We start from the raw sequence: 27,613 nt of genomic DNA, 5'->3' as shown, positions 1-27,613 counted from the left end.
CTTCCCCACTTCCCTTCATCACTGTGGCAGCGTTTGATAACGCCATGTCAGATTTTGGTCCTAAGATTTCTGTTAGAGGCTCATAGTCCCAGGCTTGCCTGGAGCTCTATCTGTGGATTCAAAAAGTAGCTAACTTTGTAGCTTTTTAAAAGATCCTGTAACTCCACATCTTGCTTTATAGTATACCCTAAGGGCCTTGGGAGGCCCCTGGCATCCTCGTTCAGAAGCTGGAAATCTTGACTTTCAGTCTCATTGGCGCATATAGCATTATCATATCCCCTCCTCCAACAGCCTTAGATCAGAAAGCATCCCCTTCTCAGCATCTATTCAGCCTGCATGAAACCCAGCCAGACTTCATGATGTAGCCATTGGGTGGTCACTGAGTGTTTAGTCTGTTATCTTCCTGAAGCTTTTCTTTTTTCTGTTCCTAGGGTATGTCAGCTGTCTGAGCTCGGCCTTCTGTTTCCTTCATCTCAGAGTGGCTTTGGTACCTAGCATATTTTCATTTTTCTTTTCTTAAATGAGATTATTAGTACTAAATCCCTTCTCTCCCTCAGAGTTACCATTAACAAAAAAGTCTGCCTACATCTGGCTCATCTCTGACTTTTTTTCTAAAGATGTCTAGCTTGCCACTGTCAAAGAAACAGTGTATGTCTGGGCCTGATTCAAAACCAAGTCCTGATTTCTCCTCCGCTTGTTCTGTAGTGTTCGAAGAGCCATCAGGATCAGCCAGCGTGAGTTTCTCTAAGATAAATCTTAGAGGTGGGATGGTGTTGTGGTTGGTGGGAAAGTATCTCTGTTATTTAAGCTTTTACTTTATCTTGTTGAAACTTTTTTCCCTCCATTCCTAGGGAATGCCAAAAAAGGGCAGTGAAACAGACATAGATGAAGGTCTTTACTCTAGACAGTTGTAAGTGTGACTAAACCTGGTTATATGAAGCCACAGAGGGACACAGAAGATAAAGGAGGGTTAGCCAAGCCCTAACCAAGTCTTCTTCAAATCTTGCAGGTATGTCCTCGGCCATGAGGCTATGAAGCATCTCCAGGCATCCACTGTGCTGGTATCAGGACTTCGGGGCCTAGGGGTGGAGATTGCCAAGAATATCATCCTTGGTGGTGTCAAAGCTGTCACCCTGCATGATGAGGGCACTGCTCAGTGGGCTGACCTCTCGTCCCAGGTATTCTTTCCTGACTCCCTTCCCTTGCCCCGGCACCAAACAGCTCGATCTCTGCATTCACATCACTTTTTTCCTTTCTGTACCTTCTTGTAGTTCTACCTGCGAGAGGAGGACATTGGTAAGAACCGTGCTGAGGCATCACAGCCCTGCCTTGCTGAACTCAACCACTATGTGCCAGTCAGCACCTACACTGGTGCCCTTGTTGAAGACTTTCTTAGTGGTTTCCAGGTATCTTGCAGCATCAACTTGCCTTCCTTTTCTCAGATTCATTTTCTGGTTTGTCCAATATATTTTTTAATGGACTGGGCCTGTGGGTGCTGATACTCTGCTTGGGGTTTCCTAAAGAACTTGGGCACTGGAATTCTTGTTATAGTGGTAGGAACTTACCCTTGTGAATAGGGAAGAAGATTCGGACAAGGACTCTTTCCATATTGTTGCTGAGCAGGGTTAGTTTTGTCCTGTTTTGTTTAGTATTAAAATGGAAAGTAATGAAAGTGTAGTGATTTGGGGTTAAATGCCAGCTTTTACAGAGTATGTGAAAGGGCATACTGGGTTGTAGGCAGGTAGGAGTGGGTGTCCATTTTTCAGAGAAGTGAATTAGTTGGTCTTCAGATTCTGTCCCATTAATACCTCTTTACATTTCTTGTCATAGTCTGGGAATTCATATTTATCTTGCACTTTCACCCTCACTGAGTATTGTTACAGTCTTTGTAGACCGGGACCTGGGGATTAGAGTTGACCAGAAGAGGGAAGCAGGGGACCCAAGTCTCGAAACAAGGTTGCTTTATTTGCAGAAACGCACATTTATATATCTTCATACAAGGCAGCTTTAGGCAGTAAAAAAATGAGCAAAAACAAAGCCAGGCAAATAGCAATCTTTAAAGGGCCAGAAAGCGTTCCATGTCCTGAATAAAATGGGCATAACTGAATAGATTACATTTAAGTAAAAGGTCACTGAAGAGAGTCACTGAAAGGATTCCAAATAGGTGCCCTTTGTCATGATCTCAGACTTGAGAACTGCATGCAACTTTGCTCATTCCTGTTTTCCAGGAATTGATAAGAGAATAGAGAGTCCTTGAGAAATGACACCCAAAAGAAGAGAATAACATATTGGATCCCTTAAAGTTGAACATCCCCCGATGATTCCCCCTTTTTGATTTGTTCATAATTGGGGGTGACTGTAGACACTTTTGTGAAAAAGGCCCTGACCAATTGAGCTTGTTTAGTTTGAACAATTTTAGTTGAAAGGCATCGGTATACTACAAATGTAATCACCGGGACAGTTATCAGTGTTATAGTTTCAGATCCGATACTACATGTAATGTTTTAAAACCATCCTTGAGGGTCCAGCCCAGATAATTTATCAGTTAGCTGTTCAGCAAAGGTTTCCAAATTGTTGGAAGAGGGGAGACTCTTAGAGAAGGTTTCCAAAATTTTGTTTTGCCACAATTGCACATTTAAGGAAGTGTTATTATGTATATTTTGCAGTTTAAATTTGGTTTGTTCTCAATTGTAAGCATTATGGTTGAACCGAACAGCAGTGATACAATCTTGTGTAGGATTCCAACCACAGTTTAATAATATTTGTTTTAGTAAATCTATTAATTGATCTCCAACCCATTGGATGGCTATTTCTAATTTCTGAATTTTGTCTTGAACTTTTTCGTCTATCTGAACCTGAGTGACCCATATAGAATGAGCATCTTTAGTCCAATTTTGAATAAAGTTTTATGTTTGAACTGAAGTTTGTAAAGCAGTGTCTGCAACAATAGCAGTAGTGCAAATGGCTATTAATCTCAAAATGCCAAGAATCAGCCATCCAATTAACTGCTTAGATCGTCAGAGTAATTTACTGAGTAACTGGGAGGCAAGTCCTGTCATAGGACTTTCTTCCCACTGTCATTGGAGATCTGCTGGCAACCCTAGACTAAGTGGAGATCCAAGAATCGAAAGGGATTTCTTTTTTAGAGAAATAGAGGAATTAAGACAAGTATACAATTTGTAATCTATACAAGTCATAGAAAGTAAAGCCTTATTAAATTTTAAGTTTCCTGTGGCCGTAACAAACGGAAGGGGAACACGAGCTTATATAAAATATGAATGATTATAATGGAAGGAATAGTTACTATGATTACAGCTAGTCTCTGTGAAATATCTAGTGCAAGTTTCAAGTTTTTCAGTACTCACAGCAAGTCTCCAGATGTCCCAATGTTTAGGTCCAGTCTGTATATTGAGGACAATTCGAGGGCAAGGAGGTGCCATTCCGCCATCAAGCCAGCCAGGGAGTCCTTTGTCATGGAAGTGTTCCATTGAACTGTTGGTAATCTTCCATGTTACTTGAGTAACATAATAACACATAGTACTGTTAATATCATCTGAGCAGTTAGATAACCACATATCATAGGGTCCACAGTCAACAATGGTGTAATTGGCCACAAACATTAACTTCCCTGATTTAGCTTGACATATATCCCAAAAAACAGGAGTGTATTTAAAGTCCTTATAAGTAAACACCTTATATTCCAACTTTTTTCCTTCTCCTAGAGTTTTGGTCGTATTGACATGGTTCTCATAAAAGGACAGGGCAGTAAACAGTCCAAGCAATGTGCGGAAGTTGTTTTTTTGGAGGCAGGACAAAAGTCCACGTTTCTTGAACATGAATACATGATACTGCTGGGCCCATGCGTAAAAGGAAGGATTTACTAGCCTAGAGAGATGTTAATCAATCTGCCTTCTTTCTCAGGATGAGAGGGCCCCTCCAAGTTCCAAGGAAAAGGCATATGTATTGACTTATTAGTGGATTGATCAGTCCTATGTCTGTCCATTTCGTGACCTGCAATAAAGGAGGGTTAGGTATGGCCCAATAAGTGTGCTTAATCAAGTCAGCCTGAGTGGGAGAAGCAAAAGCAAGCATAGCGACAAAAATATTTTCAGGATTCTGAGGAATTCTCTGTTGAGAAACGAGAGTTTCAGCTTGATTAGTAAGGATTTTTATCTGTCCCCAAGTAGGGAAATAAAAGGGCGATGACGTTCAGTGTGGCATTTCTTGGCAGTTTTTAAAGCCACCATGGCTTGTACTGGAAACTCTTCCTTCTGGGGATGTTGCCGTTTCGTCTCTGTCTTGAAGACCAGTGGCTCCCCTGGGGCAGCTCTTCTGAAGAGGGAGCCAACTGATTTCGTTGGATCCAGCTGGAGAAATACAAGCATACCTCTTTTCCCTGTAATAGTAATTTTCCAATTTTTCATTGTTTAGTCAACCCATCTTGATACCAAATAGGCAGAGGAAGGGAGGTGTTCCTTCAATGCCTCAAAATGTTTCTCTGCTTTTGTCAAAATATCTCCTTGTGGTAAGTTTAAAAAATGCAAAACAAAGCTGTATTAATAGTAGTTATAGGATTAAAGAATATATTGTGTTGGAATCTAGTGAAGTCTGCTCTGGATAAGGAGGATAGATGTGTTCCTGTGTGTTCCCCCTTTTTTAATTGTTTTATTTATAGTTTCAGTGTTCAACTGTGTCCTGTGCTTGTGGATTATAAGGAATACTTACAATATGTTTAATAGAAAATGAGTGTAAAAATTGTTGGAATTGTCTAGAATATAGGCAGGGCCATTGTCTGTTTTTATAGAACTAGGTGTTCCCTTTATTGCAAAGCAAGTTAACAGGTGGGTTATAACATGTTGTATAGTTTCACCTCGGAGAGGTGTGGCCCATATAAAAGAAGAATTTGTGTCAGTTGAGACATGTAAGAAGGCAGAGGGAGAAAGTTCAGGTCAATGAGTTATATCTATTTGCCATAGTTCATTGGGTTGTAATCTTCGAGGTTTGATACCTTGTGTAATGGGTTGAAGATGTAGGGGCCTATAAGTAGAGCAGTTATTAATGATTTCTTTAGCATGTCGGTATGGGATTTTCCAAATTTGATGTAATGAGCCAGCATTATTGTGTAATAGAGCATGTTGGCCACATAATATTGACATATAATAGGAGACTTCATCATTTTTTGAGGCAGTACAGTCTATTGATATCGTTTGTGAGGCCCCCTATGATTAGGATAAGGGAGAGAGAAAGCAAGTCTCTCTAGGTCTAGAGGGTGTAAAGGTATATAGTATTCTAGAAGGGACTGTTTGAGGAAAAAGAAGAGAATCATTTATGACTGGTATATTGACGGCAGCATTGTTGGATGCTGCCTGGTTTTTGTTGATGGGGACCTGGTGAGTCCCCATCTTTGAGTTTCCTGAAATAAGATTTCTCTCAACATCATATTTAGATTGACCTTTTTTTAGCCCAGTGTGAGAGTTGGACTGTGAAGAAAGCTGAACGCCGAAAAATTGATGCTTTTGAACTGTGGTGTTGGAGAAGACTCTTGAGAGTCCCTTGGACTGCAAGGAGATCCACCCAGTCATCCTAAAGGAGATAAGTCCTGGGTGTTCATTGGAAGGACTGATGCTGAAGCTGAAACTCCAGTACTTTGGCCACCTCATGTGAAGAGTTGACTCATTGGAAAAGACCCTGATGCTGGGAGGGATTGGGGGCAGGAGGAGAAGGGGATGACAGAGGAGGAGATGGCTGGATGGTATTACTGACTCCATGGGCATGAGTTTGACTAAATTGCAGGAGTTTGTGATGCACAGGGAGGCCTGGCGTGCTGTGATTCATGGGGTTGCAAAGAGTCGGACATGACTGAGCGACTGAACTGAACTGAACTGAACTGATCCTCTTATGACAGTGAGGGCAGACTTTTGGAGGCTTTTGAATAGTTTCAATTTGTATATGTGTGTGTGTGTGTGTGTGTGTGTGTGTGTTAGGGCAATTATTTTAATGGCTTTTATCGCCATAAACAAAACATCTTTCATTTTCCTTTTTAAAGGTAGCAGCCATTGTTTTAGCTAATATTTGCGTTTTCTGAGTTTTTAATCTTAAGTTGTGACAAGCCTTCAAATAATAAGATTCTTGGTCTCATGAATTGGAGCAGTGGCTGTTTGATATTTCTGATTTGCATTCTCATATATAAGCAGTTTTTCTAACTGTATTTTGGCTTCTTCTCTGAGAACATTATGGGAGATGGCAACTCCCAGTCTAGCTAAAAAATCAGCATAGGCTTCATTAGGTCCTTATAATATCTTTGTGTAGCTACCTTTAGGTTCCCCTTGAGGAGTAATTTGATCCCAAGCATCAAGGGCAACTTCTTTCAGTTGTTCATGCAATAAAGGACGGCATTGTATCTGAACTTGCACCGAATCAAATTGCCCTTTACCGGTTAACATTTCAAAAGTAATTTGGTTTTGGGGAGTGCCAGTTCGAGCATTAGAATTGGCATGATCTTGGGCCACATTGTGAAACTATATTATCTACTGAAGATATTTTCTTGGTTTAGGAAGATCTTATATCAAAATTGGCCAACCATAAGGAATAAAATTTTCAATAGAAGATGCCACAGAGTTTAGAAGTTCCTTAGTAAAAGGTGAATAAGGGCCATACATTGTTACAACCTTTTTCATTTGTTGCATGTGAGAAAAACCAGTGCCTTCATATTGAGCTGTTAGTTGCCCTTGAGCATTAATATTTCTTTACACAGGAAAGGCAAGAAGATCATTGGCCTCAGAGACTTGAGATTGCAAAGTCAGTAAATCAGAAAGCCTTCATCGTGAAGAACGAGTGGATCATCTGTATTCATAAAAATGAGTGTGTGTCATGGGCTTATTATTGTCATCAAAAAGTATCGTTGGCTTTAGTGTCAAAGAGAGCAGCAGAAGAATCATCATCAGATTCATTTTGTTTTTTAATTGAGGGGACCTTAGTTTTCGTTCCTGTTACTAGAGGAAGAGGAGTGCTTGGGGTAGCCGGAGCAGGGATGGTGGGAAAGTTTTGAAACATTTTATGTTGCTCTAATTGGGCCTTTTGTAAAGTCTTATCATTTAATTTATATTCGTATAATGAGAGTTACGTTTGTTGATGATTATCGGGGGGCTAGAATTGCCTTGAAATGGCAAGATTATGGCTTTAATGAAGGCCCACAACGGCCAGAAATCTATTGGAATATTTTCTCTCTGTCTTGTGGTTTGTTTAATTTTTTTTTTTTTAACCCAGTTCCAAATTTTTAAATTGGAACTGCTTTCATCAGGGAACCAGGGATTATATTCAACCTCTGTTTGTAGACAAGCCTCTGTCTGCTGATGTGAAACTGAAAGTCCTGAACCTTAAATAAATGATGAAGTAAAGTAGAAAAGTGGTTGGGGCATTCCAGCCATTTGTCACATAACCCTGCAATTACCGAACTCCGTAGGTCCTAACAGTCACTCCATCTGCTTGTCAAGGGCATTCACCAGGTCCCTGTTGGGGCGCGACTTGTCACAGTCTTTGCAGACTGGGACCTGGGGACTGGGGTCAACCAGAATTGGGGTGCAGGCGACCCAGGTCTCGAGTGAAACAAGGGTGCTTTATTTGCAGAAACGCACATTTATATATCTTCATACAAGGCAACTTGTAAGGGAGTAAAAACTTTCAGCAAAAACAAAGCCAAGCACGTAACAGCCTTTAAAGGGCCAGAAAGTATTCCATATCTTGAGTAAGAGGGGTGTAACTGAATAATTACCTTTAAGTAAAATGTCACTGAAGGGAGTCACTGAAAGGAGTCCAAGAAGGTGCTCTTTCTCATGATCTCAGTCCTGAGAACTGTGTGCACCTCTGCTCGTCGCTGGTTTCCAGGAACTGATGAGGAATAGAGAGTCCTTGAGAAATGGCACACAAAAGAAGAGAATAACATATTGGATCCCTGAAAGTTGAACGTCCCCTGACAGAGTATAAAACATGTACTTTATATTTGTAGAAAAGGTCAGAACTAGTAAGCTGGAGCCCTGACCTTCTGCCAGTTCCTGACTTGCCTTTCTCCTTTTTTTTTCCTTCCTCCCCTTCACCTCAGTGCCAGTCATTTTTTCAGTGAGCTGCTTTCTTGTTACAGGTGGTGGTCCTTACCAACTCTCCTTTGGAGGACCAGCTGAAGGTGGGTGAGTTCTGTCACAGGCACGGAATCAAGCTGGTGGTAGCAGACACTCGAGGTCTATTTGGGTGAGTTCCACCTTCTCCCTTTATCCCTAACTCCTTCCTAGGCCAGGCCAAAACCCCCCTGGCTCTCAGTGCCCTAATGATACTCTCAGGAAAACCATGTATACAAGTCTGCATGTCCACCGCTGCCCATACTGCGTAAGCGCTGTCATATTACCAGCATGATGCCTCAGTACCCAAGTTCCAGGTCTCAGTCCTGTTTTCTCCTTTTACAGGCAATTATTCTGTGACTTTGGAGAGGAAATGATCCTCACGGATTCCAATGGGGAACAGCCTCTCACTGCTATGGTTTCTATGGTTACCAAGGTATGGAGTCTGGCCCAAGGCAGGCATGTTTGTAGCCTTGGTCCTTGTCTATGCCCCGGGTACCCTGATTCTACATGTGAGACTTTCTTTAACTTCTCTTCCAACCAGGGCAACCCTGGTATTGTCACTTGCCTGGATGAGTCCCGACACGGATTTGAGAGTGGTGACTTCGTCTCCTTTACAGAAGTTCAGGGCATGAATGAACTCAATGGCATCTGTCCACTAGAGATCAACGTCCTGGGTATGCTAAGCTGGGGGTCAAGAAATGATTACCTAGAACAAAGGGAGAATTGTCCCTGTGGTCATATGTATGTATACTGAATTGCACCACAGACCAAGAGGATATAACTCTCTGATCTCTCACCTGGGATTTACAAGACATGTGTCCATGTAGCCTTAGCTGAGAACTGTGAACTGAACCTAGAAGCAGAAAGATGAATACCGCTAGTATTTGATTCCATTTGGCTCATTGGTTGCACCTCTCTTTTATTTTTTCTTTAACTTTTAGACTGTGTAAATGTAAATTCTGCATTTGCTTTTCCAAGTAATACTTTATCACTGCGCACACACACACCAAAATAATTGCAATTTCATGTGCGTCATAAACCTCTTCAAGCATTAAAAACTAGAAGAGCTTTTTTATTTTATAATTGTCAAATTAAAATTATTTGTTGGGGTTTGGCAGTTACATGTTCTCTACATTTAGATGTGCATCCAAGTACCATTTTGCTTCCACTCAGGCTCTATCATATGTTGTACTTTAGTGGTGACTCTTCTTGCTTTTTGATGTTTGAAATTGTCTTTATTTCAGAATGCCTGATTTTGAAAAAAAAAATATTTTTGCAGAGTGTAGCATTCTAGATATAATTGCTTAAAGATGTGGTACTCTTCTTTCCTGCCTGTTTTCCCCCACAAAGTCTCCTGTTCTTATCCTTGTTCCTTCGTATTTAACATTCTTAAATTTTCTACCACTGATCTTAAGAAATGGATTGATGATTATATACCTTAGTATATTTTGCAATTATGATAGTAGACCTTTGTGTAATTTTCTCGGTGCTTCCTTTCAAATTTATATTACCTCTGAGATCATAGCTTTATCAGATTTGGAATATGTCTGTGCCCTCCCCCACCCCCACCACTTTCTTTCGTCTCAGTACTACTTTCTCAGCCCACTCCCCACTCCATCATCTCTTTGCAGATCTCCAGTTACATGCGTTTTAAGCCACTTTGCTCTTTGGTTTTCTCCATGCTCTTTGTTGTATCATGGATAATTTCTTCTACTTTATTAAATCTACTACTTTTTTCTTGTGTGTTAATTTGTTAAACATACCAAGTATATAAAATCAGCGCACACATGCATGCATGCTAAGTCACCAAAGTTGTGTCCAAGTCTTTGCGACCCTACAGACCGTAGTCTGCCAGGCTCCTCTGTCCGTGGGATTCTGCAGGCAAGAAAACTGGAGTGGAATACCGTTTCCTCCTCCAGGGGATCTTCCCACTGAGGGCTCAAACCTGGGTCTCTTTTAATGTCTCCTGCATTGGCAGGCAAGTTCTTTACAACTAGCACCACCTGTCAAGTCATAAATATATTTCAGGTGTCAACAGAGTTCTCCGTAATCATGAATATAGTACAGAATGATTTGGAAGATATAAAAAAGACATATGGCTGCTTCAAGTGAAAAAATACATGGAATCTAATAAATCCCAACAAAGGTGTGAGGCAGAAAAGCTTTTTAAAGAAATAATATTTCAAAGTTTACAGATTTGATGAAAATTAAAGCCAGAGATTCATGACCTGGAAATTTTTGATGGATGGAAGATAATTGTGGATTTTAGAGGTTCAAGCTGCATTTTCGTGTTCCTTTCATAATTTTTGAGCTTATCTCATTGATGTTGGATCCTTTAAGTGCTTGCTTTACTTTTTGCTCCAGAGTGACATATTGGACATAGAGTACCTATGCTATTGAAGAAATCAGCATTGTGGGGCTTTTTGTTTGTTTGTTTGTTTTTCATTTATTTTTACTAGTTGGAGGCTAATTACTTTACAATATTGTAGTGGTTTTTGTCACACATTGACATGAATTAGCCATGGATTTACATGTATTCCCCATCCCGCTCCCCCCTTCCACCTTCCTCTCTACCCGATCCCTCTGGGTCTTATGAAAGTATTTTAATTGAAGTGCAGTTGACTTAGAATCTTGTGTTAGTTTCTACTTTATAGTAGAACTATACTACTACTATAGTTCTACTATAGTCGAACTACTTTATAGTGGTTTAGTTGTATATACATTCTTTCATGTGTTCCTTTCCACTATAGTTTATCACAGGGAATTGGATATGGTTCCATGTGCTGTACAGCAGGACCTTGTTGTTATCCATCCTGTGTATAATAGTTTGCATCTGCTGATCCCATACTTTGAATCCAAGGGAGAGGTGGGTGGTGAGAGGGAGAGTTGGGTGGTTCTTCCATTCTGGTTTTGGTAGTCCTGTTGATCTTGGGAGGGTGTGAATTGACAGATAAATCTTAATGCTTTTTATCCTCTAGGGCCCTACACCTTTAGTATCTGCGATACCTCAAATTTCTCTGATTATATCTGTGGAGGCATTGTCAGTCAGGTCAAAATAACTAAGAAGATAAGCTTTGTAAGTATGTGCAGGAGGGTGTACTGTAAGGTTCCAGGTATTTCTCACTTCATTTTGTTTTGCTTTTTTAGTTCTGATGTGGTCTTCTCTGTTCTCCACCAGAAATCCTTGCTCAACTCACTGGCAGAGCCAGACTTTGTGATAACAGATTTTTCCAAGTATTCTCGCTCTGCTCAACTGCACATTGGTTTCCAGGCCTTGCACCAGTTCTGTGCTCAGCATGGCAGGTCCCCTCGGCCCCACAGTGAGGTAGGTGGGTGAACAAGCCAGCCTGGGTCCTTGCACCAAAGCTCTACCATTACTGCTTCTGTTTACTTTTTCTACCCCTCCCTCTCCTCACAGTGGCATGACTGGGTCTTTGTTTCTTGTGTCCTACCAGAAGGATGCAGCAGAACTGGTGACCCTAGCAGAGGCTGTGAAGGATCAAGCCCTGCCAGCAGTGCAGCAAGACAGTTTGGATGAAGACCTCATCAGGAAGCTGGCTTACGTGGCTGCTGGGGATCTAGCACCCATGAATGCCTTCATTGGGGGCTTGGCTGCTCAGGAGGTTATGAAGGTAGGTGTGGGTAGAAGGATAGTGGTGGAGTGGGCTCGGTTTCTTTCTGACTCTGCTACTTGCTGTCGGGCTCTGATTAACCAGAGATCACTTCCCCTTTCTTACCTCCTCGTCAGGCCTGCTCTGGAAAGTTTATGCCTATTATGCAGTGGCTGTACTTTGATGCCCTTGAGTGTCTCCCTGAGGACCAGGAGGCTCTTTCAGAGGACAAATGCCTTCCAGTATGTGATGGGGGCCCACAGAGAAGGTATTACTTTGGTCCTCTCCGGTGTACAATTTCTCTAATCCTCTCCTCCCTTCACATGACGCAGTGCCAGAACCGTTATGATGGGCAGGTGGCTGTATTTGGCTCCGGCCTGCAAGAGAAACTGGGCAAGCAGAGATACTTCTTGGTGAGAACTCCTATTGGGAACAAGCTCCTTTTATTTATCCTAGCTCTGGCCACCTCTTCTGGAGTCTTTGCCTTAGAAGGGAGGGTGTTTGATTGTACCCTCATCTCTTTTGTTTAGCATTTTGTTTTCATACCAGTTCCTTTGTTCCTGGTCTTCTGCCTCTTTCCTGATGACCTTGCGTTTTAATACTCCTGGAATTTAAATATTCAATACTAGAGTCTCTTGCCCAGCCCTCTCTTACAGTCTCCAGGAGGAATAGGACTGGGGTGGCTTTGTTACCTGAGTGCCCCTAACCATTACCTGTCTGTCTTCTTGACTGCCTCCCAGGTGGGCGCAGGGGCCATTGGCTGTGAACTGCTCAAGAACTTTGCCATGATTGGGCTAGGTTGTGGGGATGGTGGGTCAATCACAGTAACAGACATGGACATCATCGAGAAGTCAAATCTGAACCGACAGTTTCTGTTCCGTCCTTGGGACGTCACGGTGAGTGAGATGGACAGGGTTAAGTTGTTGGGTTTTTCTCCTTTTCTTTGTTATCCGTCATGCTAACTTAGGTCTCTTTTGTTTACCCCTTTCCTTCAGCTCCTCCCTTATTTTTTCTCTATGGTTCAGTCTTTGAGCAGACAGTCACTGAGTACTTATATCTTGCATTTGTCATTTTGCATCTCTCCCTACTTTTTTTCCTTTGATTTTTAGTTATGGCTTATGTGAGACTACAGAAGCTAGGATATAGAGGGAAGTTTTATGTAAAAGTCAGGGTTATTTTTTGCGTGCTAAGTGTCTGCCTTTCGTTTTATCATGCAGATACTAGGCACTGCTTTGATAGTTGAGATATATAAGAACATAGAGAAGTTTCTGCTCTTCTCTGATGCAGTGACATAACATTGAGAGTTTCTCAAAATTCAGTGGAGGTAGATAGCACTGTTTCCTCAAGTCCATAGATGTTTCAAGATTTACTAGGACACTATTTTGCTTTTATTTTCATTTCACCAGCTGAATGGTGAATCTCCCTCTCTACTTTGAAAAGCTGTCTGACAAGGACACAGGGTTTTCCAAATGACTCGATCAGTGTATGATGGTACAGAATTGTGCATTAAGGAAATTCACTTTCAATTCAAAAGGAATTGAAAACCAGTGAATGTTGATATGGATTCCACATTTCACCTTGCAATTACATTTGTAAACACCTGTCAAGTTTTCTGTAGTTTTAAAATATCACCTAAAAATTGTTAACTGAAACATTTTTTGTAAGGCCGAATATTCCTTAGGTTCATTTAAACAAAATATATAATGCATTGACTGCAGTAGTTATGAAAATTCATCTGTCTTCTAAAATAGCTTAAGAGAAATGTGCAGAACTGTAAATACACTTGAAACCTGTCTTAAAGTCTTCATGTTGCAGTGTTTTTCTTAATGATGGTGTTATGTAATGGAATTATCATAGTCTTAAGCAGACTAATATTATTTAAACCTTTCTCTGTTTAAATGTCTAATGTAGGAAATAGTGATGGCTTTGCATCACATTAAAAAACAATCCTTTTTAAGACCTCTACATTTTCAACTGCTAGAATGGATAAATACTAATAGCAAAATGTATAGTTTGAACATGGGGTGAAAAATAATGTTTTAGGGTAAGAATCATTATCAAGATAAAGAACAAAGTGTCATGAGAGGGTAGTTTGCAATGTGGTAAAAAAGGTCTCATTGGAAAGGTGACATTTCCACAGAGAATTAAAAAGGAGAGAGGTGGAGTGGAAGAAATCTCAGGAAAGAATATACTATGTAAAGGTAGCAGCATGAGGAAAATCTCAAGGCTGAAATATTTTTTCTGTGGTTAAGAGATAGAGACGGTGGGAGATCATAGGAATAGAGAAACTTGTAAAAGTAATAGGGGCCACTTCATCTTATCCTTAGTTGAAATTAGGAAGTGATAGAGGGTTTTGAACAGAAGAGGAACTTGAGCTAATACAGGGTTTCAGAGGATCCTGGTTTTGTAAACCAGACGATCTTGGTTTTCTTTCAGTGAACACACCCCATGTGCATTCTGGGTGCTGGTAACTAAAACTAACAATACGTGTTGGGTAGATAGAAGAAACAGGTGCTCGACCCATTGTCTCCTGTTGGATCACTGTTTTCTTTTTAAGCCCTGTTGCCCATTTGTTTCAGCCTCAGCTATGTGGCATTTGTCATATGCCACCGAGCCCCTGAAGTCACAGTGTTGGTCTTGTGCATCATTACTTAATCAGTTTCCAGAATAGGCCTGCACAGGTGAGTTGGGTGATTATATGGATGACAGTTCTGTTTCCTCTGCCACTACCCAGAAGTCAAAGTCTGATACAGCTGCTGCAGCTGTGAGCCAAATAAATCCACACATCCGGGTCATAAGCCATCAGAACCGTGTGGGCCCTGAGACAGAGCATGTGTATGATGATGACTTCTTCCAAAACCTGGATGGTGTGGCCAATGCCCTGGACAATGTGGACGCCCGTAAGTGTTGTGCATGGGTGAGAACCAGGACAGAGCCATGTTTGTGTTTTGGGGAGGGAGTGTCATCTGTACTGATGTTTACTTCCCCTTCATCTGTTGACTCTTTGCCGCAGGCATGTACATGGACCGCCGTTGTGTTTACTACCGTAAGCCACTTCTGGAGTCAGGAACACTGGGAACCAAGGGTAATGTACAAGTGGTTATCCCCTTCCTGACAGAGTCATACAGCTCCAGCCAGGACCCTCCTGAGAAGTCCATCCCCATCTGCACGCTGAAGAACTTCCCGAATGCCATCGAGCACACATTGCAGGTGATCAGCTGTGGGGGTAGAAAGAGGTAGAACAGACAGGCATCTAGACAATGCCAAGCTCTTTTTATTCCAGTCATGCAAGCCTCAGTGTATATAAGATGTGCCCTCCCTTCAAATCTCCTTCATTCATTTTAGACCTACAACCCTAACCTTTTTGGAATGCTTTTTCTTAACTTGGGAATTTTATATTGGAAACATACAGGGAAGTATTAATGTATACTATGTAAAACATTTTACTTAAGAAGCATGAATCTAAGATGTGAAGATGTCTGTCTTTGTGTAGAGGATACTGTTTTCTTGCTAAACAAAATCAACTTCTTAATATCAGCTCTGCTCGTTATTTAAACCCCTCTCTACTCAGTACATATTTACGACTAACATTTTGATTTTTGTCCAGAACACATTTAGCAGTTTGTTTGTCAGAATAATTGTTTATATAGTGTGTGTGTACATATGTGTGTGTGTGTGTGTGTGTATATATATATATATATATATATATGTGTATGTATATATAAGAGCATATCTGTCATCTAGATTGACAATATAAAAGCCTCCCTTTTGCAGCCACTCAGAACCTGGCCCGAATCCCATCTTCTTTTTGGTCCCAAAATAACCATCATTTTATCAAAATAATTCCTAATGCAGTTTTTGAGGATGTTTAGGAAGTATGGGAGTAGTAAGAAAATGAGAAGAAACAGTTTAATCTGTCACTTTTCCTCTCAGGATGAGTTTTAACTTACAGACTCAGTACACAGTGTGTCTCTCCGCCTGTCCATGCCTCCCATGTTTGTGTGTGTATGTATATATTTATAGTTAGAGACTATATATCTATAGTTAGAGACAGAAGGAGAGGTAGTAAGATGTGTTGGAGTGTGTGTCTGTTTGTTTCAATATGTAAAACCTTTGCAAGATTATGGTTCTGTTACTTTGTTTCTTTCTACTAACATACAGAGAGGCCAGTAAAAGGGCTTTTGAAAGGAATACTGGTTTGATACTTGGACTTAAGTTCTTCATGCTTCAGATCCCTTATCTGTAAAACAGAAGTGAAAGTAGTAACTCTCACAGGACTTTTGTAAAGAAGTTACATTTGGTATGTCCTTGTGACATTCAAAATAAGTTTAAAATATATACTTGTGTGCTTATTCTATGATATTAATTCCTTGAGGTGTAGATACTAGTGATACAGAATTTTGAAATGAGGATATAAAAGTCAAGATGTACCTGAAGGTCACACAAGTGTGGCAGAGCTGGCACTTGAATCTGGATCTCCACCAACAGGATGGTTTACACCACTTTGCCTGGGACTATATTATCTCTTTAATTCTCCAGGAAAAGTGCTATTATTATTTTCTGCACAGGCCCTGCAAGATCATTGTAGAGAGATCATTCATGTTTTATTCTTGGTGTGAACTTTTTTTTTTTTTTTTAATTTGAGGCATGACATACCTTAGGTAACGTGTTCAGCCTCAGAATAAGTTTACCACAGACTTACACTTGTGTAGGAATCTGCCCAGATTAACATCATTGATTTTTAAATGGAATGGTGGGTGTTTAAAAGTTTGAGGAGTCCCACTGGGATGGGTTCATTCCTGTTTTCCCATAGCAGCCGTGGTTTTCCTGTTGACTGTATTTCCCTGATGATCTCTCTAATGCCTGCAGAAACTTAACTTTGTTTCGCATACCTCATTTGTTTCCCGTATCTCAGTGTAATGTTTTCTGCTCTGTCTGCAGTGGGCTCGGGATGAGTTTGAAGGCCTTTTCAAGCAGCCAGCAGAAAATGTCAACCAATACCTTACGTGAGTACTTTGGTGCAAGTGCCTGCTCACCCTGTCTCTGGCCTGTCAGTCAAAGCATTTTGTGACCATTTAACAGTTAGGACCTACTGTACTTTTTTTTTTTTGGTGGGGGGAGGGTCAGGGACATACCAGGTATCACACAGTGGTGTGTGGACACTCAGGGATTGTATCCATACCCCCTGTGGTGGAAGCACAGGGAATTCCCTGGTCTACTTTCTGAATAAATTAGTGGTTGCTTGGGCCTTATACCTTTGGAAGTCAGGACTGACTTTCGCAGATATAAGCTTACTCCTGGAATCACTGTGTAATTCTGCATTGGTTTCCCTTCTGATTCTTGATAGAGACGCCAAGTTTGTGGAACGAACGCTGTGCCTGGCAGGCACCCAGCCTCTGGAGGTGCTGGAGGCCGTGCAGCGCAGCTTAGTGCTGCAACGGCCACAATCGTGGGCTGACTGTGTGACCTGGGCGTACTATCACTGGCACACCCAGTACTCCAACAACATCAGACAGCTGCTGCATAACTTTCCTCCTAACCAGGTAGTAACACAGTTGCAGGGACCATTTGTCAGAACCGTTTTACTGGGAACAGCCTGCCCCAGGGTTTTTTTAATATTTTTTAATGTATTTTTAAATGGAGGGTTGTTGCTTTACACTATTGTGTTGGCTTCTGCCATGCTTTTGACATGATTCATTCCAGTTAATTCAGTTGTGTCAAGCTTAGCAAGGCTTTGAGAGCTCTTAAAATGAATAAGCAAATGATTTTTGAGGTCAAAGACTGCTACCATTCTCCTCTAATGCCCAGTCAAACTTTTCTTCTAGCTGTCAGATACTTGGTATCAGTTTCCTTTAGACGTAGGATGTGTCATTCCAGATTCCCAGTCAAGACTGTCAAAACTGTAGAAGAAAAAATTCGGAGTTAATGGCATAGAATCTAGCTGTGTTCTCTTGGCACAAGTTACGCAGTTGCTCTCTGCACCTCAGTATACTCATGGAATTAGGAATAGTGATGACCTAATTTCATGAGAGTTTTGTGAAGGTTAATTGCTCTTTGTTAAGTTAGTAAATTAATTTGTTAGTACAGTGCCTGGTGGGCTTCCCTGGTGTCTCAGTGACAAAGAATCTGCCTCAAGTGCAGGAGACCTGGGTTCGATCCCTGGGTCAAGAAGATCCCCTGGCAAAGGGAATGGCTACTCAGGCCAGTATTCTTGTCTGGAGACTCCCATGGACAGAGGAGCCTGGCGTGCTGCAGTCCATGGGGTCCCAAAGAGTTGAACATGACTTAGCATCTGAACAAGAAGAGCACAGTGGCTGGCAGTCTGTAAAAGTTTCATAAATACCTATCTGGTAGAAAATGAGTGTCAAAGTATAGTGAGTTGGGCCTTCTGGGACTGAAAATGAGGAGTTGTGGTTATCAGAGAGACTTCTTGTGGCAGGGTCTGCTCCCCTAAATCTTTCTGTCTTCTAGCTTACAGGTTCAGGAGCCCCTTTCTGGTCCGGGCCTAAACGCTGCCCACACCCACTCATCTTTGATGTCAACAATGTAAGTCTACTCTCCTGGGTCTCCTGCAGTTGGGTGGAAAGTCGCTGAATGGGTGGTAAGGAGGCTGAGCCTCCGTAGGGGAGTACAGATGTTCTTGCCCTTCCTTACCTTGCCTTCTCTTAGCCCCTGCATCTGGACTACGTGATAGCTGCTGCCAACCTGTTTGCCCAGACCTACGGGATGATGGGCTCTCAGGACCGGAGTGCTGTCACCATACTCATTCAGTCTATGCAGGTCCCTGAGTTCACCCCGAAGTCTGGCGTCAGGATCCAAGTTTCTGACCAGGAGCTGCAAACCAGTTTCTCCGTTGGTGAGATACTTTAGCTGGGCTGGAGCCACCACGCTACTGTGGCCCATGTCCATGCAAGCCTCCTGCACACTGATATTTTGCCCCTGGCTCTGCTCTGAGATCTCCTGTCTGAGATTGATCCACCGCCCTCTTTCCTTCTTCAGTTTCCAGTGGGCTGGATGGAGACAAATTCTCTCTCGCGCTACTTCTTTCTTCTCCCTCTCTGAGTGGACCATGTCTTTTCTTTGTGTTTTTTTTTTTTTTTCTCTTTGTTTTGTTCTATTTTCCGTACTACTTTTTGTGTGCTTCTGAGGTAGAAATGGATATGATTTCCACCAGTAGTCTCTCTGCCTGATTTCTTCCCTGGTTCATCTTGACAGATCTCCTCATCTGCATCCCTACTTCTCTCTGATATGTATCTTTAACCTGTTATTAATCTGTGTGTATGTCTTTCTTCATCTCTCTCTCAATATATTCCTCATCTCTCCATCTGTAACTGTCCCCCAACTCAAAATTCCATGTCTCCCCTCCCCACCTCGTGTTCTAGAAGTCCTTGCCTACATTTTATCTTGTTTGTATCCCTCAGTTTCTTCCTTTGTATGTCTGTCGTCTCCTCTTACATCTTTTGCATTTTGTGTCTGAAATAGCTACTCTCTCACATTCCTGTTTGTATAGTTCTCTTTATGCATTTCCCTACCTGTCTCCCCTTCAGGTACTTTCTACTGTCTTCTTTCCTGTACACTTTTTTTTTAAACTGCACTGTTTATGCCCCTCCTTCCTTCTCAGATATGTCCTGTTTATCCCATTTCACTACTCTCTTCTTTCCTATCGGTGCATTTCCCTGCAATATTCCTTTCTGTAACTTTTATCCCCTGGTCTCCTGTTTGCTTTTGCGTCTTCCTTCTTATCTCCCCTTGTCTGTGTCGTTCTTCTTTAAGATGTCTTATTTTATGTTCTCATTGACATCCTGCGTTTGTTTGTTTAATATTTTGGTAAAAAACACAAGAGATTTACCATCTTAATCATGTTTAAAACTATGCTTAAGTAATATTAAATACAGTCACATTGTACAGGAAATTTCTAGAACTTAACTTGCAAATCTTAAACTCTATACCCATCAAACAGTAACACCCCAGTCCCCTTCCCCTCTGCCTCTGGCAAACACTAAGGTATACTCCGTGTCTGTGATTTTGATTTTTAGGTAACCTTATGCAGTACTTGCCTTTCTACCTCTGGCTAAGCATGTAGTTCTGAGGCCATTTGTGCTGTTAAACTGCCAGGATTTCAAATGTTCCTCTTTAAGGAGACTTAATGTTTCACTGAATTGATAGACCACGTTTTTGTATACACTCATTCATCAGTGAGCAACCTGGGTTGCATCCATCTTTATTGAAAATAGTTTTGCTGTCTAAACCTTTCTTAGTGTCTCAGTCGTTGTCCCTCAGTGTCTCTAGTTATGCTCCTTTTCACGTCCCACACACCTGTCTACTTCTTTTCTCTTTGGGGTGTTTCTGCCTTATCTTTCCTGCTTCCTTTTACTCTCTCACGTGATGTCTCTCCTTTTTAAATCCTTGATCTGCGTGAACTTCTCTGCCTTACTTTGGACTCCTGCTTTCACCTCAGACCCTGGCCTGGAATCTAATGTGTATCTGAGGACTGACATGTACTACCTCCTCTTGGCAGATGATAACCGCCTACAGGAGCTCAAGGCCATGCTGCCAACCCCAGAGAGCCTTTCTGGGTTCAAGATGTACCCCATCAACTTTGAGAAGGTGCTTGGGAGAGGGGTGCCCTCAGCAGGATAGGAGGATAGGCTGAGCCATCTTTAGCTTTTGTGGGGTTACACGCCTACCATATGGCCCATTTTTTTTTTTGGTGGTCTGGGACATCTTTGGCTGCATTGGCAGGTAATGGGGAAAAATAGATGTTGGTCCGTAGTACTATCTAGAAAGCCTTTTGCTCCTGATCTGCTTCCTCTATTCTTCCTCTTGTCTCCACTCAACAACAGGATGATGACACCAACTTCCACATGGATTTCATTGTGGCTGCATCCAATCTCCGGGCAGAGAACTATAACATTCCCCTCGCAGACCGGCATAAGGTAACAAAAATTTGGATCTAACCTTGAACCCTTTCTAAATTTGAATCTGCCACATATGACCTTTTCAGTGGGCTGTCAACTTCTCTTAACAATCACCTCTGCTCGTCACATTCTGTGTCATAGAGCAAGCTGATTGCAGGGAAGATCATCCCAGCCATTGCTACAACCACAGCAGCTGTAGTTGGCCTTGTATGTCTGGAGCTGTACAAAGTGGTACAGGGACACCAACAGCTTGAGTCCTATAAGAATAGCTTCATCAACTTGGCCCTGCCCTTTTTCTGCTTCTCTGGGCCCCTTGCCCCACCCCGTCACCAGGTAAATTCTTGTATTTATGGGAACCTTCGGTATCACGCATCAGTGAGTGACACATGTATGTATATGAGTGGGCAGTATATGTATCTTATCCTTGGAGAACTGGCTCTGGTTTTCATCATTCTGGAGGTTTGCTTTAATTTTGTGCACCCCGTGTTCACTGTTGGAACCTGTGCACTGTGGAAATGAAACTCTCATATCTGTGATTTAAAGAGGAGAGTGTAACCTCGGCTTGTCCCCTGATTTACTCTGCTGTGCTTTATCCTGCAGTTTTATAACCAAGAGTGGACACTTTGGGATCGCTTTGAGGTCCAGGGGCTGCAGCCTAATGGTAAAGAGATGACCCTCAAGCAGTTCCTTGACCACTTTAAGGTAAGACTCCTTCTTCACTTACTACACGTAGAGTAGTGCTTGTCCAGGTCCTTGGTATTGTCCATCCTAGTGACACCGTGGCCCCTCCTTTCTACTATCTTCAGTCAGAGCACAAATTGGAGATCACCATGCTATCCCAAGGTGTATCCATGCTCTACTCCTTTTTCATGCCACCCAGCAAGCTGAAGGAGCGGATGGATCAATCGTGAGTTGGGCTCACTGGGCAGGGAGAAATGTTCTGGTCCTGTCTCGGCTAGGAAGCATCAGCTATCTATGCAACTCATGTTTACCGTTTTCCTTAGTTATTTGCCCCTTTATGTCCTTTCCTCTTTTTCTACTTACCTGACCCTGTTATTCCTCATACTAGGATGACAGAAATTGTGAGTCGAGTATCAAAGCAAAAGCTGGGACACCACGTGCAAGCATTGGTGCTTGAGCTGTGCTGCAGTGATGAGGATGGCAAAGATGTGGAGGTTCCTTATGTACGATACACCATTCGCTAATTCCTTTATGCACCTCTTCCATGTTTTCAGTCAGCTCAACTTTCTGGCATAAGCTGAGCCTTACGTCCTTTTGAGAATTTCTTGTTGCTGCTTGCTGTGTGTAGTGTTGGGATTCTTAATAAAGAGGAGTTCATTCAAGCGTGTCCTATCCTACCTTTGGCAGAGGCCCGAACCTAGTTGTCTTCAGAAGGAGCAGGTTCACATATTAATCCAAAAAGCTCCGCACTGCACCCGTGTGGAATTTCTCTCAAATTCAGGGTTATCAGATAAGATTACATCCAGTTGTTCTGCCGGATGCTTGCCTTGGTCCATTTTCCTCCTGTCCTCTGCTTACAGAGAAATAGAGACATTCTAGGTTGGATGTAGAGCATATCTAGTCTTACCGCTTACATTAAATCTGGTTGAAGTTCTACTCCCTTCCCTTCCCACAAGTATCTTGCCATAGCAGTTTTCAAGGTGGTAGACTCTGGGTCTGGATTATGGGTCTGAATTCTAAATCTTGCCAGAGTGAATATTCTTTGTTTCATCTCTTGAATGATCGGATGAAGAGTTGTTTGGAAGAATAAAAAGATTTTATTAATACCTATAAGTGTTGCAAGTAGTATTGCACATGTTTTTTTTTTTTTTTTTTCAGTGAGAATATACAGAGCTTGGTCTTCTTCTAGCTTACTTGCACTCAGATGGTTTATAACCATGCTTTTTACCTGTGCGGGAGCCTCATCTTAAGCTCTGCTCAACTGTTTAATGTCCTTAAGATGTCTCGTACACTTAGGAAGAAATTATTGACCAGACAAGAAATGTCCCTTTGTGCTGTGCCCTGCTTCCCTCATCTGTGGGTCTCCCTGTTTTTCCCTTGAATATCAGCAGACTGGGGAGACGTAAAGGAGTTTTTCTCATAGGTCAGCAGTGAGAGTACCAACAGTGGCCACACAAACACTGTCAAGCACACCAGGCACACTGTCCAGATGGCTGAAGAAATGAGTGTTTTCACCTGCCACCGTGTCCCTTCCTTACCCTCTGGTACCAGCTTGGGTTCTTAAAGGTAACTACTCATACCCTCTGTATGTCATCCAGATATGTAAGACCCTTGTTCTTAACACACCGCTTGGAAACATCCCTTATTCTTCCACTCAAACCTGGGTATTGCAGCTAGCTCAGCCAGTCCATCAACCAGGCAGGCCTGTCCAAATCCGGGCTACTGTCTGGGCCGTCTACAGGCCAGACACTGTGTATGTGTCCTTGACTCTTCAGGGCCACACTATTAATCTGCTGGGTGACCTCAGTTCTTCCATACGTTCTTTTTGTTCCCAGAAAACCTCGGACACAAAGAACAGAATTTCTTTACCTCTGGTGTCTTACTGAATGGCAGTGTTATTTGCCAAGCTTAAAACAAGAAGTTTCTCCAGGATAGGTGCTTTTACATCATCGTTGCTCTACATTACTGAAGACACTAACATTTGTCCACTGTTTCCATCATCGTAGTGTTCGAAGGTTACCTAGAAACTGTATTCTTCTCTTTTTTCCACTCTCACAGGTTCAGATCCTCTAGCACAGGATTGTGGGACTGTCCGGACAAATAGTTCTGTTGCTCAGCACTGTAACGCTTAAACCTCGTGTGGTTGTGTAGCACTTGAACTGAGGCTGCCACTACTGATTAACTTAATGCTTCATTTTTTTGTAAATTGAAGCATCTACATATAGAAAGGGGCTATGCACTGAAAAGAAAAACGTCCCTGCTCCTCGGCCTTCATGTAGATCAACTTGTGAATCACTCAAGTCATACACACTGCCAAGGATGAGACCCAAGAATTCACGTGACGACTACCAGGCTGAGCAATGGGGCATCTTCAGAAGGACCACTATTACCTAGTCCCTGGAAATGAATACCAGCAGGCTCTGAACTGACCCCAGGGCCTTCCCTGTCTCCTACTGCCCCAAGGTCCCTTAGGACAAGCAGCCAGCCCACCATCCTTGCTTCCTACCTGTTCCCTCCCTCACAGGCACACGCTGGCAGAGGGGCACACATGTACACCCCACACCTGCGCTTTCCTCACCTTTCTGTACTGCCAGGGAGGTTGCCAAGTGCCTGGAGGCATTCCACACTCACCCCCTGTCTCTGCTAGGGTGCCTGGGGTTTCACACAGACAGCCTACCTTAGCACGTCTCACATTTTGTGTCGCATCATGCCAGTGTATGCCACCCTTGGGAAGGGAGCATGCTGCCGGATGGGCTGATCCTGGGCAGCACAGGCCCAGGACCTTCCCGGGTATCCTTCTCAGGTGTGTGGAACAAGTCTCCAGTGCAGCAGGCTCTCTGTGCCTCTTCCTCCTTCGGGTCTCTGCCCTCTCTTCAGGACCTTAGCGTCCTTACCATCCTGGGTCCTACTGTCGCCACGTCCACCATTTCCACAGACTGGCACGTTTCCCCACAGACTGGCATTTTCCCCACAGACTGAGCGGTCCACAAGCAGTGGTTTCAAATTCCCACCCCATCTGATTTGCTCTGGGTGAATCCTCACACCTTACAACCCCAACACAAGAAAACACAGCAGAAATTATAATCATGTTTATCTGTTGATTTAATTTTGATCTAAATCCAAATTTGTGCAGCCCTGGTCCAGAGTTATCTCTGGCCATCCTTCCCTCATTCCTGTCCTGGACAGGGGCACTGCAAAGATAGGTCCACCCCATATCTGGGGACCTTCCATGCCTCCTCTTTAGGTTGTTTCATGTCTTGGCTCCTTTTGCTTTCATCACTGCATCAGCCCTGGGCGACACAAACAAACCTACACAGGTGACACAAACACACGTATGTACACACAAACATGCATGACACAGGGACAGAAAGGCAAAGAGGAAATACAAGTGTTTCAGTAGCTGGAGATGGTACTTAGTGTCAGGGGAAGGATGCTTCTACAAAGATGCTTAGTTCACCTTGCCTCTAGGAGAATCATCTAGGACTCTTGCATTACAACCACACCTGCTTTGAGGGAGACTTGCTTCACTTATGGACACACAGAGTCCCCAAGTCCCCAGTCTCAGCACATCACCTACTACATGCATGACCTGAATACAGGGTCCACAGCCAGCTTGCATGAGCCCAAGCATCCCCATTTGGGAAAGGACAGTGTCCCAGCCTTTACACAACTGTCACTTCAGGGCCCACCTCCAGATTCCCTCACCACCTGTGTTTCTATCAGTTACCTCTAATGGCAGAACCTTCCTCCCTGGGGTAGTACTTCAGGGGATCATCCCACATGTCTTCACTGATGATCTGCTGGCAACAAGAGCAAGGTCAGCCCTGGGCTGACCAGGCCCCTGACCCTCTTGTGAGCAGCCAAAGGCTCCAACATCAATCACCAACTGTGTGTGGGCCCAAACCAAATCCACCTCAGCAATCCTGTTCAATTCTGGGCAGTTGTGGCTGTGGCCTGACAACTAGTTGAGAAAGTTAAGGCACCTGGTGACAGGCCTGTGGCTGGGTGCTCCCTGTTCAAAGTCCCAGAACCAGTGGACTAGAGTGGAATGACATGCCCTATACCCTGGACAAAGGCAGGGGAGACAAGGGCGGATCCATCAGGTGGAGCATCCACCCCCTTGCACACCCACACTCACCATCCTGGGAGACTCGTTAACCAGTGATGTCAAAGTAACACTCCTAAATGAGCACTGTGTTCCAGAAGTACAGGTTGTCCCGAAAGGAGAAAATCAGCTTGCAGTGGGACCGTGGAAGGCTCCACACCTGCACCTGCCAGCACAGGGAGGAGGGAAAAGGTGCAAGCTCCTAGGGGCCTCAGCTTGCCTCCCAGGTGGGCATTAATAGCCTCCATGATATCTCTCCAAAGTCTCACAGCACAGGCCCATGGATAACACCATCCCCCAACTCCCCATCAAGTGCCATATCAACCCGTCCTCAGTCTCCCTCACTGACATTCAAGTCGATCATGTAGCTAAGAAAGTCTTCATCTGGGGTGCTGATTATGATGGAGACTTGAGGGTGGTTCATAATCTGCTTTTGGTCAAGGAGCCATTCAGGCCACATGCCAGGCCAAGTAGAGCCAGGAGCAACAGCCCTAGTCTGGGGTGGAAGAAGGACACTGGATCAGGCATCTGCAAGGATGCTGGGCACTCCCACTTCCCCGGCCACCACTGACGTCTTCAGGCCTTGTCATACCATCAGACATGCTCATGGCTCTGGGTTCCCTCTGCTATTCTGCAGCTCAGGTGGTCTGCATCCCACAAGCAGAGGCTCTTTCTGGCTGCTACTGCCTTCCTCCTGGCCGGTTTGTTCGGGATAGTGTCAGGTAACTGCTTACATGGTCAGGACTTGCTGTCCTTGTGACAAATCGTACCTCAAAGAAAGTGGAATGTGTATTTGTGTGTGTGTGTGTGTGTGTGTGCACGCGCGCGTGTGTGAGTGTGTGTGACTCCCATGTCTAAGCAATTTCCTGGGATCATCCACATTTACAATAACTCTCTACAGTTTCTTCTCTCATGTACTGTCTCTGGTCATTCCTGACTTAGAGGCCTTGGATGCTGCTCCTTCCTCAGACGCAGGCCTGAAGGAGACACCCAGAGTCATGGCTGCGACACTTACAAGTGTGGCCCTTCCCAGATTTGACTTGGCTATGTCTTTGGAACCTGCCACTGCCCAGGACCACAGTTCCTTCAGGGGCTTCCATCGCCCTTCCTGTGTCCTCGCCCCCACCCATCCTCCTGCTTCTGCCCCTCCTCCCCTTCCTCCTGAAAGGCAGACCACTAGGAGCAGCAGTAAGGATACAGCTTTGGCCCAGAAGCCATGGATGACCCTGGATGATGGCGGTCCTCCGAGCCAAGTGACGCTTCCTCCCCTGATGATTCTTGTGCATGAACCGAACCTGGGCCCCACGGTTATTCCCATGCTCAGAGCTCAGTTACGCCTGCAGGGCGGCCAGTGCCTGCAGTGCATCTAGCACCGGCCTCTCACTCAGGTCTCTGGGCCTTTCCTATCCCTACTCCTCCAGCGTTTCTTTCTCCAGCTCCTGGAAGGACCGCTGTTCCTGCTCCTCATCCGCCACAACCTCCACCTCCTCCATGATGTGTCTCCCCAGCAGCTGGCACTCCCGCCCGATCCCTGCCTTGTCTCCGTCCACCAGGGCCCTGCCGTCCTCCACCACCTCCACCCTGTACAGGGTGACCTCTTCGCCTGGCGTGCCAACTGGTGGCTGCAAAGCCCCAGCCGTGCACAGCATAACGATGGCAGGCCGCGTGGTCACTGCCCCCTGAGCACCAGGGCTCCCAGCTAAGAAGGTCCAGAGTCCCGGGATGCTGCTGCCTTCCTCCGGCCGCCTCTCATGCTCCTCTGGGCCCTGGCAACGACCCCGAGCTGGGGCAGATGCGAAGGGACCAGACATAGTAGCTCAGCAAGTGGTGCGCAATGGCGGGCCCAGCAGTAACCAGGTGGGGGTCCCTAGCTCTTTGTGGGCAGGGTGAGAGAGGAATGGTCAGGACGTGGGGGCTGGTGTGTTGCGGGTGGCCTGAGGCTGAAGAAAGGGGCTCTGGACAGGCCAGGACAAGGTGCCCTGGCCCTGGGAGATCAGCCCAATATGTGGGACGCCTAGGCTGTGAGCCATGCTCAGGCTGCTGGGCCAAATCTGGACCAATGACAGAGAGGGTAGTGGGTGGCACCCTGATGGACACGCCCCTAGAGCAGAGGGCAGCTTCCCCACTTCCTAGGCTCCAGCGTCCCCAGGTGGCCGCATTCGACTCCAGGAAGGGCGGTGGTTT

General features: G+C 43.9%; 1 protein-coding gene and 1 pseudogene across 1 annotated transcript; one reads left to right on the top strand and one right to left on the bottom strand.

Annotated features, from left to right (window-relative positions):
• Window positions 1-617: 617 nt before the first annotated feature.
• Window positions 618-21,910, top strand: LOC133053515 (ubiquitin-like modifier-activating enzyme 1). The gene is made up of 25 exons (XM_061138098.1): window positions 618-734; window positions 852-910; window positions 1,010-1,178; window positions 1,272-1,406; window positions 8,138-8,244; window positions 8,457-8,547; window positions 8,656-8,788; window positions 11,093-11,190; window positions 11,293-11,439; window positions 11,570-11,746; window positions 11,863-11,967; window positions 12,058-12,138; window positions 12,466-12,621; window positions 14,460-14,625; window positions 14,739-14,935; window positions 16,667-16,731; window positions 17,073-17,268; window positions 18,197-18,271; window positions 18,395-18,581; window positions 20,244-20,332; window positions 20,569-20,661; window positions 20,785-20,976; window positions 21,244-21,345; window positions 21,450-21,550; window positions 21,713-21,910. The coding sequence occupies exons 1-25, from the start codon at window positions 618-620 to the stop codon at window positions 21,846-21,848; spliced, it is 3,174 nt and encodes a 1,057-aa protein (XP_060994081.1). The 3' UTR covers window positions 21,849-21,910.
• A 3,133-nt stretch (window positions 21,911-25,043) lies between these two features.
• LOC133053656 (testis-specific Y-encoded protein 1-like) lies at window positions 25,044-27,240 on the bottom strand (annotated as a pseudogene).
• Window positions 27,241-27,613: the final 373 nt, after the last annotated feature.

The sequence above is a fragment of the Dama dama genome, chromosome Y, assembly GCF_033118175.1.
Source record: "Dama dama isolate Ldn47 chromosome Y, ASM3311817v1, whole genome shotgun sequence".
Taxonomy (NCBI): Eukaryota; Metazoa; Chordata; class Mammalia; order Artiodactyla; family Cervidae; genus Dama; species Dama dama.
Note: the sequence above shows the minus strand (reverse complement) of the source record. Positions and strands in the feature narration are given on the sequence as shown.

What these genes read in the sequence shown, in the direction of transcription:
- LOC133053515 (XM_061138098.1), top strand. Translation starts at nt 618, where the DNA reads ATGTCTAGCTTGCCACTGTCAAAGAAACAGTGTATGTCTGGGCCTGAT. An exon ending in CCCCTCGGCCCCACAGTGAG is followed by an intron (nt 11,440 to 11,569) that starts GTAGGTGGGTGA and finishes GTGTCCTACCAG; the next exon opens with AAGGATGCAGCAGAACTGGT. An exon ending in ACCCCATCAACTTTGAGAAG is followed by an intron (nt 20,333 to 20,568) that starts GTGCTTGGGAGA and finishes ACTCAACAACAG; the next exon opens with GATGATGACACCAACTTCCA.